We start from the raw sequence: 16,178 nt of genomic DNA, 5'->3' as shown, positions 1-16,178 counted from the left end.
TTATGTGGCTAAAATCATATAATAGTAGTATGTTGGGATCAATCTAAAAGCTGAACATTCTAATTAAGCACCACCTAGAGTAATCAGGAAACCATACCGCTCCCAACTCCTTCATGGTCCAACATCACACGCTGGCTGCTGCTAAACTCTATTTCTTCTGTACGAGCTCTACCAGTGAGAACTGTAGTCTCAGGAATAGGTATAAACACTTCTGCTAACATAGTGGTGCTGCTGAGTCCCATAGTTTCGTATATCTGAAAAAAGCAATGAGATAGGTAGTGAAATGTTACTTTCAATTCTGGGTGTTGAGAAAAAAGCAGTTAACATGATTAAGTGGTAGAGGAATAGACTGATAAGTAAGAATTTAAATATTTACACATGTATAGTGTTTAAAGCAATGGCTAAGTAGTGAACAAAGTAACTTTCTAAGGCAGTGATGAGCTGCATACTACCATTGGGGTTCCACCTGCGGCCTGTGCACCCTCTTTCTGCTCCCCTCTTGCATGCCTCTTGTGTACTGGAACCCTGCACTTACCTAGTCCTCCTCTTCCCTCCTTAATTCACAGCCTTTCAAGCAATGGAAGGGAGGGGGAGAAGTGGGGACAAGGTGCAAATATCCAATTCATGGCTCCCAAAAAATGCTGGGAGGGAGGTGGAGGAATAGGTAACTGCAGGGCTCCAGTGTGCAAAAGACATGGGGGAAGGAGGCAGAAAAGGGGTGCGTGGGCCACAGGTGGACCCCAATGGCCACAAGCTGCCCACCACTTTCAAATCTTGTGCCCACTGAGAAGGACAGTCACTTATGCAGCCCACTCGCTACTCTTGGCTGACCATCTCTGTTCTAAGGGAACACCCAGGAGGAATCCCTGATGACTTGTACCAAACACATTTTGTCAACTTTGGCTGCAGTGTGTCCCCTTCACAGCTAATGTGCTTGATAACATTTAAGACAATATCTAGCCTTTACTACTTTGATACATGTTATATAACTACTGATCAACTTAGAGGTGGCAGAAACCCCACATCAGGAAAGCTACTGAAGAGACCATGTCTCATAAGCTATAACCTTTTGCTGAGCTACCAGCAAATGCAGGCATGTACATTATATCAGCCTGTAGGAGAGTGCAGCCTATTTCCCTCAGTGTGCCTAGTTGGCTGCATAGGACCATGGTCCTATCTCCTCTCTTGGTCCCCTTTGGGGTGGATTGCAGCAAACAGGATCCAAGGAGGGACAGTTTCAGGACTACACTGAGAGTAGGACTGCAGCTGTATCTTGTCCACGTGCAAGAGGATGGATGGCATGTGTTGGCATGGAAGAAAGGAGGCTGGTGTGTATCTTTTAACTGGATGATAAATGTTGCATTAGGCATCCCTTAGACATAGCATTTAAACCATAGGCTATATTAAAAGTGTGCTACTGTCTGCTTCATTATATTACTGAATTACCCTTTTCTGAGTGAATGAAATGGTTTTCAGAATTCAGAGAATGCATCCTTCCCTATAACTCAAGTTCACAACTTGATCAAGAGTATTACATTTTTTCAAATTGTTCACTAGTGTTATTGTGTGGACAAGAGTTTCTTGAGTAGAATAGACAAGGACTGCTGATGAGGAGGAAGGAGGGAGGAAGGGACAAAAAGGACAACTGCCCTGCCCCCAGTGATTTAAAAGGGTCCAGAGTTCCCAGCCACCGTTATTACTATGAGAATGGCTGTAGCCCTGGGCCCTTTATATTGCCACTGGAACCCCAGGAAGGGGAACAAGTCAGGACCTTCAGGACTTAAGCTTTACAACCTTGTGTTGTTACAAAAAATAGAGAGTAAAAGCAAGTAATTAAAATTGTCTTTTTAGTATGTGTCACATAGCAAAGTCCTTGCAAAATAATTATTTACCTGAAGTTTCAAACTTTCTGGCCAATTGAATATTTTCAGATTGAAAATTTGCCCAAAGTGAACTCTGAAGTCTGAGCTTATTTGCCGGGTGACAGTCCTCGACACTTCTTTAGTGTTGAAAAGAACTTTTAAAAATACTAAACGTTTCTTTACATCTTCTCGTCTTAAAACTTCTGCCCTGTGAACATATTACAGATAAATTATGAGAACAGATTTTGTACAAATTATCTTTACTCTTTGGAATATTGTATAGGAATCTAATTATTGAAAAGAGAGAAAGACATAACCAAAAGTATGTCAATTAACCACTCTACCGAAATATCACTACACAGGAACTCCACAGTTACTTTGATTTCTCATGCATGGTAAAAGATTTTATAATGTAATATGTCAGATTTTCATCTCAACTTGAGGCTTCTTCATACAACAGATTTTCATCTCAACTTGAGGCTTCTTCATACAACAGTAAGAGGAATAATATATTTAGTGAAAACTATTTCCCCGCAAATTATAAACTATATATAAAACAGTCAGAGTTCCAAAATCTCTTGGCAGTGCTAAAGCTAACAGCAACAGGAATGGTTTATGTTAAAGTTATTGCATAACTTTGATATGGAACAGTTTTAAGAAATTGAAACTCATTAAATAATCTGTGTTAAACTTTAAATATTGACATTGCGTAAATTTCTTATCTATTGCTTGTCACATAGTGTCTGAGTACCCTTCACATAACATTGCTAGTGACAATGAAGTTTCTAGTGGATTTAATGGAATCTTTGACACATCTCTCTTTTCGGTGTAAAAAGTCTGCTTGTTATTTATTTTTAATTTCTTTAGATTTAAATAATTTTAAAAGTTGGTTTCCTTCAGAGTAATTTTTTGTTTATTGGAGGTTTTTTGGCAGAAGAGTGTGTCCATGTTGTGTGTCATTCTTATTTTCAAAGCTGCCTGGAAGCCTATGAAGGAACTTGAGCTAAGGTATAATGTGCTCACGGTGGCCAAAACCATAGAGAAGGCAAGTAGCCTTAGTTTAACATTTATCAACTGCAAAATGGCTTGTAACATAACTGATACAAAGAAAAAAAATCACATTTGGTGAAAATTCTTTAACCGTCTCTATAGTTGTCAAGTTCCAGAATTACAGACTAACTACAGCCGTGGTCCCCAACATGGTGCCCACGGGTACCATAGCGCCCGCGGGGGCATTTATATGTACCCGCGCCAGCGTTTTTAGAACTACTCACATTCACCCCTGCTTAGAGCAGGGTCAGCAGCCTGGGGCCCGCGAGGGAGCCCGACATGGCGCTTTGGAGGCTTGAGCCCCGCCCCCACCGCAGCAGGCAGCCCGTGCAGGCACTTCAGTAACCGGAGCAAACCCCATGCTGGTCAGGTCCCTCCCCCATGCAAAGCAGCCGTGGCGGGGCCCTTTGTGGTGCAGGAGCTGCGAGCCGGCAGGGGAGGGTCCCTCATGGCCGTTTCCACCTCCCCCCCCGCGCACAAGCCCATTGGCCGGACCTGAACAAAGGCAGCTGTGGGAACCTACCAATCCCCAAGCACATGGCCAGGCAGGTCCTGTGGGAGAAACAGGAGAGCAGCGCGTCTCGCTGCTAAGTGTCTGGCCCCCCAGCTACTACCACTCCGATATCTTCACCCACAGAACTCTCCTCCCAGACCCTGCACCCCAATCCCCTGCACAATCCAAACCCCTGGCCTGACCCCTCTCCCCCAGTAAAATGTCTGGTATTTTCAGTTTCTCAGCTGGAAAACCACTTGGGACATTCTTCCCCTGCCATGTGGAAGGGAGTGTGAAATTTAAAGGTGCCATGGTTTTTTTGGGGGGGGGGGGAGGGTGCTTTTTTTGCTTAACATTTGGACATCCCCCCCTTTTTATTAATACAGAATTTTTAAACAAATTAATTACAATATAATTAAAATAAAAATTATCCAACTAAATTAAGTTTCTATCAAATTTACCCAATTCACAGTTAATATGAAAAGAGCCTTCAATTTCACATTTGACGCCTTTTTTTGTTGGCGCCCGCCACACTCTTCTGAAAACATGAATGTGCTATTGGCCACAAAAAGGTTGGGGACCACTGATGTAGAGGCTCCAGAAACTAATATAGTCATTGGTCAGTAGTAATGGCGACATTTTGCAGTTGCACAGCTGCCCACACTGTCTTTGGTTTGACTGTCACCACCAACTCCAAAACTACCACAAAGCCACAGTATTTGGCTGTGGCAAGAACAGAAAAGATACAGAAGTTGGAGAAACCAGAGGGCCAACAATCTGTGAAGTCTGTCTATTGACACACTTATCATGGGAGATACTGTAGTGACATCTGCTACATTCCATGAGTTACAGCTCCATAGCCAGCACTGCTGACAGTGCCATAGCTGGAAATGGTGTAGCAGCCTGGATTGTAAAAATGATTCTGTCCCTAAATATTTTGCCAACAGTCTGAGACAAAGGGGCTTCGTATATGGTTTGAGTGGAGCAGGTGTGAAATTTTTCACATGTGCACCTAGGCCACAGGTATTACAGTGGTCATAGTTATTCAGGTGATCATGGCCCACTGTCTTTCCCTCTCTAAAGAATTCATGGCCTATGGATCTGTGCAGTTTACAGATCCACTGGACCCACCACCTTTCTTTGACACTCCCTCAGTGCATCTATAGATACTCATCCTCCCTCTCATAGGGAGGTGTCACAGAGATTGACTCCATGACACATAAAGGGCTGCCAAAGTTAAGAGAATGGCCTCTCCACTTTACACCTATTCTTTCTAGGGACAAGGTACTGTAATTCTTCCACTGCATGGACTTCCTTCCACTTCCAGCAGGATATTGCCCAATATTAAAATATACACAGGATATTAAATATGACCTATAAGGGACTTAATTATATCAACTTTAGAAAGAATATTCTGTACTTTGCAAGAGCTGGGCTAAACAGGGTGTTCAAAATGTATTTCAAAATAAATAATCTCAATATTGTTATATTTTTAGTTTGAAAACAATGGAATAATAAGTACTTTGCAGTATTTCAGCCCCAGAATATGACAGACACACAAGGTATATGAGGAAATTTTTTTATTGGGCCAACTTCTGTTCGTGAAAGAGACAAGTGTTCAAGTTTCTCCCTGAGGAAGAGCTTTGTGAAGCATGAAAGTTTGCCCTTCCTCCAAAAGAAATTGATCCAAAAAATATGTTCTCTCATCTACCTAAAATAATAAATGACAAAATTATATGGACAGAATCATAAATATCTCAGAGCAATCTTACCTAGGACACAAATCATTTGGCGTTATGCTTCCTGTCAGGCTCAACTCAGGAATTAAAACAGGTTCTCCAGGTTTCCTCCTTATGTTGAGGGCTTTTTCTCTAACTTGCTGCTCTACCTCCAGTCTATCAGCCATTTTAGGAAGGATGGGTTTTACTGGTTCCTCGCCATACTCTGACTCCTCCGTCGCTTCTTCTTCCTCTTGGTCTTGACTTTGTTTTATTTTCATTTTCTTCTTGGTTTTCTGTATATAAAAAAAACCACAGAGGTTTTCCTCGAAAGTGTTCTACTTGCAATTGTTTTGATCAAACTATACACTGTCAGTGGTCCCCAACCTTTCATGGCTGCCGGGCGCCCTGGGGTGGGGCCACTCACATGGCGGGCATCCGGAGCAGGGCCGCTCACGCGCCACGCTTCCGGGGGTGGGGACCACGCATGCACCACGCGCCCGAGGGTGGGGGCCGCCCATGTGCCCTGAGCCCAGGGCCGGCACCACACATGTGCTGTGAGCCCAGGGCAGAGGCCGTCTAGGTGCTCTGGGCTGGCACTGCGCATGTGCCGCGTGCCCGGGGCAGCGGCCACCCACGCGCCGAGCCCAGGGCCAGCATCACACATGTGCCACGCGCTGGGGGGGGCCAATCCAGATGTTTCGGCGGGAGCACATAAACGCTCCGGCAGGCGCCATGGCGCCCGCAGGCACCGCGTTGGGGACCACTGCACTATGTTTAGTTACTGCTATTTGGCTGTGTCTACACTGCACCCTTTTTCCAGAAAAGGGATGCAGATGAGACAAGTTGGAATTGCAAATGAAGCGGGGGATTTAAATAACCCCTGCTTCATTTGTATAAACATGGCTGCCGCTTTTTTCCGGCTTGGAGCTTTGCCGGAAAAAAGCGCCTGTCTAGACGGGGATCTTTCGGAAAATAAAGCCTTTTCTGAAAGGTCCCTTATTCCTGATTTTAAGAGGAATAAGGGACCTTTCGGAAAAGGCTTTATTTTCCGAAAGATCCCCGTCTAGACTGGCGCTTTTTTCCGGCAAAGCCCCGAGCCGGAAAAAAGCGGCAGACATGTTTATACAAATGAAGCGGGAGATATTTAAATCCCCCGCTTCATTTGCAATTCCGACTTGTCTCATCTGCATCCCTTTTCCGGAAAAGGGGTCCAGTGTAGACACAGCCTTTTACTTTCCTTACTCATATGGAACAAATGGTTAGTTGAAAATAATGTAAAGCTTTAAGAATAATGAAGAGTAAAGTTCTCCCATTCTTGGGTTCTACTTCATTTATTATGTGGCTAGTAGTTTTCATATAGATAAAAAGGGTTAGCTTGGCAATTTCAAAGAATACACTTACAAATTTTGAATTTTCCTGAATGGTTATTGTGAGACTTTCAGTTTTCCCTTTTGCCTCAGCTACTAAGTTTGGCTTTTGTTAGGGTTGACAGCCATTCCCAGAATCATACGGGGCTCTTTAACTGACTAGGTAAAGACCGTTTTAATTATTACTGTAATTCTTCTGGTCCCCAATAAGCCAAAATGCAAAAAACAAAATCCAGATCTCCCACAGAGCAGCTGTATTTTCACTAAGCCATTATGTCAGCAATTTTTTCTATTTTAAAAGTGATTACTATTGTAAGATATCATGTATACAATGAGCTGGTCTTCATTTCTTTTCTCTCCTCTACTAATAAGTGCAATTATCATATTTCAAATTTGGTCTTACTGACTTCCCCGGTGCTCCAGTGTTCTTGCTGCTATGAGAAGCATTCAGATTTACAATATGGGGGAACTTATTCTGGGAAGCAATACTCTGAAAAAGATGGTCATGGTGTATAATTAGTTGAACATGAGCTGCCAGTGCAATGCTGTGTCCAAAGGCGCTAATGCAATCCTTGGATGCATGAACAGGGGAATCTAAATTAAAATAATGGAGATTGCCTATTTCCTAGAACTGGAAGGGATCAAGTCCAGTCTCCTGCCTTCAGAGCAGGACTAAGTACCATCCCTGACAAATTTTTGCCCCAAATGGCCTCCTCAAAGACTGAACTCACAACCCTGGGTTTAACAGGCCAATGCTCAAACCACTGAGCTATCCCTCCCCCTAAATTCAGCTGGAGTTGGTATAGAGATTGCTTTGCCTCTGTGTTTGGGATGGGTGCTAGAATACTGTGCCTAGTTCTAGTGTCCCCAATTCAAGATGAATTTAATAAATTGTAGATGGTTCAGAAAGTATTAGAAAATATGTCTTATAGCAAGAGACTCAGGGTATGTCTACACTGCCACCCTAGTTCGAGCTAGGGTGGCTAATGTAGGCATTCGAAGTTGCAAATGAAGCCCGGGATTTAAATATCCCGGGCTTCATTTGCATCTTGCTGGGCGCCGCCATTTTTAACTCCCCGTTAGTGCGGACTCCGTGCCCGTGGCTACACGCGGCATGGAGTAGGTAGTTCGAATTAGGCTCTCTAATTCGAACTACCATTACACCATTTGCTCAATTCCTTTTTGCAGACTGCTCCAACAGAGGGGAGGGCTGGTGGGCTTTAGAATGGACAGGAGTAATGTATTTTGTACAACAGTTATGAGAGGTACATAACCATTTTTTCTTCCAGTCATGTCCATTCCAATAGATGACTCCCTGGCTGTTTCAATGGAGGGGGTTGAAGTTCACCACGTAGCTGATAGCAGAACTGCTCTGCCAAAGGCTGCATCATCTCTCTCATGTTGAGTGATGGCATAATGCAACGTGAAGGTCTGAAGACAACATTGCTGCCCTACATATGTGATAGATAGGGACTTGTGTGAGGAATGCAGCAGAGGAGGCCTGCACTCTTGCACCACAGAGCACCACTCTGTTTGTACAGAATATCACTGTGGTGGTGTCTATCAGTATTGAGACACACATGCCCTGTAATTGGGGCTGGAATGTCTGGCAAGCTAGGCAAACCACTCTCAGCACTCTGACACTGATGGGCAGCAACAGTTCTGACTCTGACCACAGGCCTTGAGTCCTTATGCTGCCCAGATGTGCTCTCCAGCCCATCTCCGATGCATCTGTGACCATGGACAGCGAGGGTGGAGGCTTGGCAAAGGGCACGCCTACACAGACCACCTCTAGTTGCAGCTACATGCTGAGGGACTTGAGAATTGCAGGAGGGAGGGTAACCAGTCTGTCTAGAGAGTCTCAGCTAGGTCTGGAGTGCTGCATGATGTAGGTGCAGGCCACCACATGCCCCAGAAGCTTAATATAATTCCTTGCCGTGATGGCTAGGAACTGTGGGAGGCTGTTTATGAGGCCTTTGATGGTTTGGAACTGGGTTTCAGGCAAGGATGTTCTTGCCTGTGTGGAAGCTCCAATGAACTCTGTTTCTTATGTCAGGATCAGTGCAGACTTAGGTATATTCAGAATGAGTCCTAGCATGCTGAAACTGGCTCATGCCAGTGCCACATGCTCCAGTTCTGATTCTCAGGAATTGCTCTTGAGGAATCAGTTGTTCAGGAAGACCTATGCCTATGAATATGTGTGGAGTTGTTGAGACCCCGAATGGTAGCACAGTGAATTGATAGTGCAGGCTGCTGACTACAAATCTCAGGAACTTCCAGTGAACTGCAATGATCAATATATGGCAGTAGGCATTCTTTAAGTTGAGAGAAGTGTACCATTTCCCTGGATACATGGAAGGTAACCTGGTGGCTAGGGAGATTACATGAATCTTCAACCTTCTTCTGAACACTGAGGTTTTGCAGATCCCGCATGGACCTGTGTCCACCCTTTGCCTTGGGCAAAAGGAAATATCAGGAATAGAATTCCCTGCTCCTGAATTCCTGAGGAACTCCCTCTATTGCCTCCAAGATGAGGAGCAATTGCATCATCTGTAGTAGGAGTTGCTCATAAGAAGTTTCCCTGAAGAGTGACAGACTATGGGGAAGGGAGGGTGACAACAGCACAGAACTGGATAGAATATCTCACCTCCACCATTGTTCAGGACCCAGTGAAGTAATCTGGACTTCTGCCAGGAGTCCAGAGACCCGCAGCCACGAGCACATAGCTGTATCTTGTTCTACTTCACTACATCGATTGCACTTAAATACCATTAAATATATTTATTTAATATATGTTAATTTAGTAACAGTCCTAAACATAATTTACCCAACTGAACTCCACTACAATTTTTAACAGCTATACTGATCTTTAAGATATTTCTACCATAAAAACAATTTTTTATAATTAATAGGTTCTGCGGTTTACACAAACCTGTGCCTTTTTCCAGGATTTCCACTCTTGTAGCTCAGTTTTGTATTCTTCCTTTTTTTTTTCATACTCTTCCATATATTCTTCTAATAGCTCATTTATTTCAGCCTCAATTTCTGCTTCATAATTTTTTTTATCTGATCTCTGGTCAACCTCTTCCCTTCAAAACAATTAATTATAATTTACAAATATATTGGTACACTATTGTTGGTCCTTTGCATTACAGCAAAAATGTATTTTGTTGATAAATGCATTCACATATAACATGCTTTTTTCAGCATATAGAATACAGCATTATTACTAAGTTATCTTTTTCAACATTTCTAAAGCTCTAAACACAAAGTAGGTCTTTGGAATTCTAATAAATGTCTTATTACAAAGTAACAAATCCTACAGTGTCCTGGATTATATTAAGGGTTCCTAGTTGCTACAATAATACTAATAAATAATAGTACAAATAATACATGGACATACAAATTATTCCTTACGACAATTTTTAGCTATTCTTTTTCCTTTGTCATGCACATTATAATGAATTCAGAGCTAATTACATGAGAGCATAAAATGTGTGAGATATTCTAAGAAGAACAACTTATATCTAATATTTAGTTATAAGACTTCAAAATGGCATGAGGGAGAAGGTTAGTTTTAAGATTTGTGAGAGATGCTGATCATAACTACCCATAACGAACTTGGGACATCATCCTCTAGCAATTTCTCTCAGTTATTATAATTACTTAGGGTATGTCTAGACTACATACCTCTGTCGCCAGAGGCATGCAGATTAGGCTACCAGGCATAGGAAAATGAAGCGGCGATTTAAATAATCAGCTGTTTGTCGGCTCAGCGCGGCAGCCATGTAAATTTAAATGAAGCGGCGATTATTTAAATCGCCGCTTCATTTTCCTATGCCTGGTAGCCTAATCTGCATGCCTCTGGCGACAGAGGCATGTAGTCTAGACGTACCCTTATTGTTTAAAAAAAGAGTAGCAGGTTCTGGTATCACCTAAAAGTTATCATTGTGCCATTTTGTGAACTCTCAAATATGGCAATAAAATCCATTGCAGGCACATGAAGTAACAACAATGTTATTAAAACATACTTTCTCAAATAAAGCTTGATGGGTGTGTTAGTAAACTTCTGAAAGTCACGCAGGGATTTAATTTCCTTCCAAACTTTTATAATAGTTTTCAGCAATGTTCGATCTTTTTCTTGTTCTGCATCACGAAGTCTTCTGGTTTTCCTATAAATATATATGTATGTACAAACATTACTTACATAACTAGATGGAACAAGACAGCAAGAACTTATAATACCAAAAAAATCACATGGAGTGGTTTTCAATCTGGTTGACTTCATTACAATCCAAGATAGTGTATAACAAATTCAAACTTGAAGATGATAGGATGTGGCTTTCTTTAAAGCTCTGTATTCTTTTCTGTTTATTTCTGGACAATGTGACTTTAATTACAGTTAATTCTCTTGAACTCTCAATCTCTTATAAAAGACTTATTAAAGCCATACATTATTAAAAACATTTTAAAGTCAGTGTGTGTAAACAGCAACCCAGGAAAATTATTCTTCTGCTATGAAGTAATGTAAATCAAATTATGGCCCTGGAGGATTCAAAACACTAACACAATTAACAACTTTTGACTTGGAAAGGATATTTGACTTTTGGAACCATTTTTGTCTTCCATTGCATTTGGTATTGCTTTTTCTTAAGAACTTGCATATACACTTATGTTCTCCTTGAAGACCACACTAAACTTTTTCTATATATATGACTATTTAGGATGCACATAACTTTTTCTCAGTACTGCTTTGGCCATAACAATTGTCTTTTTTTAAAATATAACCTATACAGTACTTAAACAGCCTCTCTGTTAACAACTGGATATTCAGTAGCTTATATCTATTATTTGTACTAACTTTGCTTTTACCTTTTTATAGAGATTCAATATAGGCCTTCCAATACACCCATGCTTCACAACCTGTGCTGGACAGTATGAGTCAATGTCTTACACAGGAGACCCATCAATTTACTAATAGGGCACATGAGATCACTGCAACTGGAACTGCTGATTATAGAGGCTTACCACACTTCAGTGATACTCATCTTACTTTGCCAGAAGTCTATGGCATGTTTCCAGCCAACAACCAAAATGTAGCTTCCTTTGTAGTTAAGTTCATTACAGTGTTTGTTTGCTCCTTCTCCTAGATTTCTTTGGGGTTGATTCCTGTGTAACTTATATAGTTTTAAATGCATGTGCTAACTAGGGATGTACTAAATGAATAAAAATATTAACTGTGTAACCGATAAAAATGTATTGGTTACACGGTTAAGCCGCAGTGCTGCCCACAGCTTCATGGAGAGTTTAACCATTAACGGTAACCAATAAGCAACCACTTATCAGTTAACCAGTTAAACTCTTACATTCTAGCAGTGTTCCCTCAAAGATTTTCCTCTCATGTGTGGAGTGAGTTTGGTCTTTTGCATCAGTATTGAGGTCATGTGTGCTTGTTTGGATGTGTGCTACTGTGGCACCCAAGTTACTAAGAAATATCTTTCCCTTTTCCTTCTGTGGCCTGTCTCCTCTCTTCTGCTCCCCTCATCCCATCTGCTCCCCTGGTGCTTGCTGCGGTCCCCCACCACTCACCCTCCTCTGCTGTCCTGGCTCCTGCCCTTCTCACACCCTTCAGAGATCTGCCCCCCCATCCTCCTTGATCCCTGCACCTGCCCTTCTCTTCCCCCATGCCCACTCCTCCTCTAGCCCCACTCTGATCATCTGTAGCTGCCCCTCCCCATCTCCTCTCCTAACACCCCCCTCTACCCACCTTCCCTGGCTCTCTTCTGTCCGCTGGTGCCCGTCCCTCCCCTCCATGTGTCTTCCCTTCTGCATCAGCCTCACAATCGCCTGGCACCTGCACCTTTCCTTATCTCTGCACCTTCCTGGTGCCTCCCTTTTCCCTCACTGCCCCTGCCCTCCTTGCCCCTGGTGCCCACCCCCTCGCCACACTCTGACCCAGTTCTCCTCATACCCCTTTGGGCCCTCACACATGACTTGCTCCATCCCCTGCCTTCCTCATGCCCACCCTTCCTTTCAACCCCTCTTCTCCCAGCACTCACTCCTCCTCTTCCTCCCTCTTGTTCCTATTGTCCGTCCTCTCTCCTAGCATCACCTCGTCCCCTCCCTTTTTGTACCCCATTGACACCTTCCTTCCCCTTCACCCTCCTGCCCTTTTCCTAATTTCCTCCTCTTGGACCCCTGGCAGTTGACTCTCCTCCACCCTAGCCATTGGTGCCTGCCCCTTTCTACTCCTGCCCTGGCCTCCTCCTCTACCCTTAGCACAAGCCCCTTCCTCTCCTCACCATCACCTTCCCCTGAGTTCTCCCCCTACCCTCCTAACTTTCTACCTTCGACTAGGGATGTTAAATTTAGATTAATGGGCTAATCAAATAGTTGATGCAATTCGCATCGACTATTCAATTAGTTGATAAGGGCACCTTCACCTTTGAAGTGTAGTAATAGCCCAGGGCTGCTGCTAAACTTCATATGCAAAAGTGCACAGGGCCAACAAAGGACTTAAGCAGTCCCCTTCTGGCCCCATGCTCCCCATGACATTTCAAAGTGGCAGCACCGCATGGAGCTCAGGCGCCATGAAGTGCTGCCACTTTGAAACACCAAAGGGAGTCCAATGTCAGGCTCCATGAGCCGTTTCAAAGTGGCAACACCGCATGGAGCCCAATGTCAGTGGGGGACTCCCAGCTAACCCCGGGCTGCATGTGGCATTTCAAAGCAGCAGACTCCGGGCTCCATGCAGCGCTGCCACTTTGAAGCACCCCCTCCTCTCCCTAGAGGCAGCAAGTGGGGGGAAAGTGACTAGTCGATGAGTATGTCAACTATCTGATAACTTATCAGATAATCGACTAGTCATTCACATCCCTACCTTCAACGTGGAAAGCAGTTTTGCAAGAGCTAGAGCTGCGGTGCTATTTTTAGTATCACAGTCCCGGCCCTGGAAGCTCCTGTAGTCCTGGTCCCAGCTGCTCCCGGGGTGGGACTGAGTGCCAGGGCTGGAGCAGAGGCCATGCACAGTACTATTTTTAGTACCATGGTCCCGGTCCCCATGGGACTCAGTACTAACAACAGTACCCCATGGGCAGCCCCAGCTTCAGCTGAAGTAAAGCAGCAGCCACAGGAGGCCCATTCCAGCTGGGGCAGCCTCACCGGAACAGCACCACCTCTTGCGTCCCGACTTCAGGCAGAGCAAAAGGGCAGCTGTCCACTGCCAGAAACCCACCAGGCCACTTGCTAATGCTACTGCTTCTGCCACCACTACTCACCTTCGGTTCCAGCAGGAAGGTGAGTGATGAGTGCTGCTGTGCGGCGATTAAAATGACATGGGTGGACCTAAAATTTTTAGTACGCAGACATGAAGCTTAGAGGGAATGCTGATCCTTAGTGTTAATATGCCCAGGTGGAAATTTCTACATAGCTATTTTGAGGTCAAATAGCTTGAGCCCCGAGAGCTTGAGTCAGTTGGCCCTAGCTCTCAAACTTACTACCACTGGGGCTCTTTGTTGTATAGATGTACTCTTAAGTTTCATTTCAATAATATCGTCAAATATTTGGACCTCAGTACTAACAACTAATAAAATATTTGTTATAAAGATGATTCAATAAAAATGCTTAATTTTAATCCAATCAGAGTCTTTGCATTACTCTCTTGATATGGGTGTAAAGCTTGATATGGATGTAAAGCTAAATATGATTCAGCACTTTAAAAAAGTAGAGTAGCCCTGTGACACTGCAGCACAAAACTATACTTTTTAGCCCTATGATCTTATATGGTCTGCAGTGACAGCAACTTATGAGAAACTAACAAAAACATATTCAGAATCTACTGACATCAGCCAAAATGCAAAGGTTCTTAGAGTTTAACTGATAGCATTTCGGCAATCAATTAGCTTCCTTGGTCCAGAAAGGAACAATGCATTTTTCAAATCTGTAAGGCTACGTCTACAGAGCAGTGTTCGGAATGACAGACATTATTCTCAAATAACAAAGAGCACGTCTACACAGCAAGCCATTCTTCCAAAATAATGGCAAGCTAGAGGACTTCTTACTCTGACTCCTGTAACCCTCATTTCACAAGGAATAAGGGAAGTCGAAGGAAGAGTGTTCTTCCTTTGACTTCTGCTGTGTAGACAACGCCAAAAGCCGAAGTAAGCTATTTCAACTTTAGCTGTGCAATTGACATAGCCAGAGTTGCATAGCTTAATTTGACTTTTGCCCTGCTGTATTGACATGCCCTAGAAGGAAGTCTTTTTTCTAATAAAGCAAGGAAGCATACCACTGAAGCAGCATGTGTCCAAATAAGGACCAATATCCAAGGGTTAAAGTGGAATTCATGAATCAGTTAATTTATCTCATTTCTGTGGTTACTGAGGACCAGTATTTGAAATGACTCTGTCATTGGAAATAATGCATAGGGACTAAAAAGAGTTATTTAAAAATGCCTTCCTGAATATTTGAGGTATGTCTACACTGTAGAGTTTTTTCAAGAAAAACAGCCGTTTTTCTGGAAAAACTATGCTTATGTCCACACTGCAATTGTGTTCTTTTGACAAAGTTGAAAGAACACAGGGTTTTTTTCCGATAGCGGTAAACCTCTTTCTACGAAGAAACAGCCCTTTTCCGAAAGGGTTGGATGGGGAAAAGGGTTCTTTTCAAAAGAGGAGGCCTCCAGGAAAAAGCACAGGTGCCCTAGTGGCCACTCTGCCCATAGTAATCAAAGCTTAAACACGAGATAGCATCCAATCAATGTGTATGCTATCTTTTGAAAAAGCAGATCGCTTTTTCAATGCATTTTTGCTGTGTGGACACTCTCTTCTGGAAAAGCTTCTTCCAAAAGAGGCCTGCAATCTAGACATAGCCTTGATTTTCCACAAAAGACACAAATACAAATTAGATCTGAAACATATTTGTTCATAGTATATAAAGTCCAGTGTGTTACTGAAACTATTACTTCATCCAGTTTTACAGCCAGGATGACTGGGAGAGAGGTCAAGTGACTTTTCCACAAAATCTCTCAATTATTGAGTATTCCAAATGGAAATCAATTTTAATCCAGAACAATTCTGATTCCTAGCTGTAATCTGAGCTCCAACCACTAGCACAGCAATCACCATTACAATTCTACACTTACCAACACTGATATTGAGAATACCATCATTAAGTCTAATTATAAGTGGAGGGAAATATCAGAATCTCTCTTATAATAATATTGCAACTGTTGGGAAAATGTTAATTATTTAATGGTAACTATGGTACTCACTCTACTTTTGTTAATGTATTGAATAGGTTCAGAAATCCTATGAATCTTTATTGTGAGCTAAGCATTAGGTAATTCAAACTCAGAGTTAAATATTTTAATTAAAGGAGTATAATTTAAGAGATTTTAGCATCTAAAGTAGACCCAAAGATTACACAATTATGCTGATAATTTAGGGGTTTCCTTCATAGTAAGCAGGCATTTTTTCTACCTGCAGAATAGAAACTAAGGATTACTCTTGCAATTCACTGCATGCAAGTGCACCCTTGTGCCTGGATGCAGCTCTTATACTTCAATAGGATTCTGTCTGGGTAGAGGTGTGCACTTTTATGCTAGATCAGATCTTAAAATTTGATCCTGCTACTAGCGACACACAGACAGGCTCTGATATCAGCGGAGTCCCACTGATTCAAAAAC

At 42.8% G+C, this 16,178-nt stretch overlaps 1 protein-coding gene across 5 annotated transcripts in view; it reads right to left on the bottom strand.

Annotated features, from left to right (window-relative positions):
* Positions 1-16,178, bottom strand: part of CC2D2A (coiled-coil and C2 domain containing 2A) — a 124,334-nt gene that overhangs the window by 66,169 nt on the left and 41,987 nt on the right. For all 5 annotated transcript variants that reach the window (XM_075930702.2, XM_075930704.2, XM_025178410.3 and 2 more), the window contains 5 exons: positions 10,525-10,665; positions 9,426-9,582; positions 5,178-5,419; positions 1,893-2,070; positions 98-254 (listed from right to left, as the gene is read on the bottom strand). In XM_075930702.2, the coding sequence (XP_075786817.2) occupies positions 98-254; positions 1,893-2,070; positions 5,178-5,419; positions 9,426-9,582; positions 10,525-10,665 (875 nt within the window). The remainder of the gene's footprint in view (positions 1-97; positions 255-1,892; positions 2,071-5,177; positions 5,420-9,425; positions 9,583-10,524; positions 10,666-16,178) is intronic.

This window comes from Pelodiscus sinensis, chromosome 4 (assembly GCF_052426305.1).
Source record: "Pelodiscus sinensis isolate ZL-2025 chromosome 4, ASM5242630v1, whole genome shotgun sequence".
NCBI lineage: Eukaryota > Metazoa > Chordata > Testudines > Trionychidae > Pelodiscus > Pelodiscus sinensis.
This window is presented reverse-complemented; position numbering and strand designations above follow the sequence as displayed.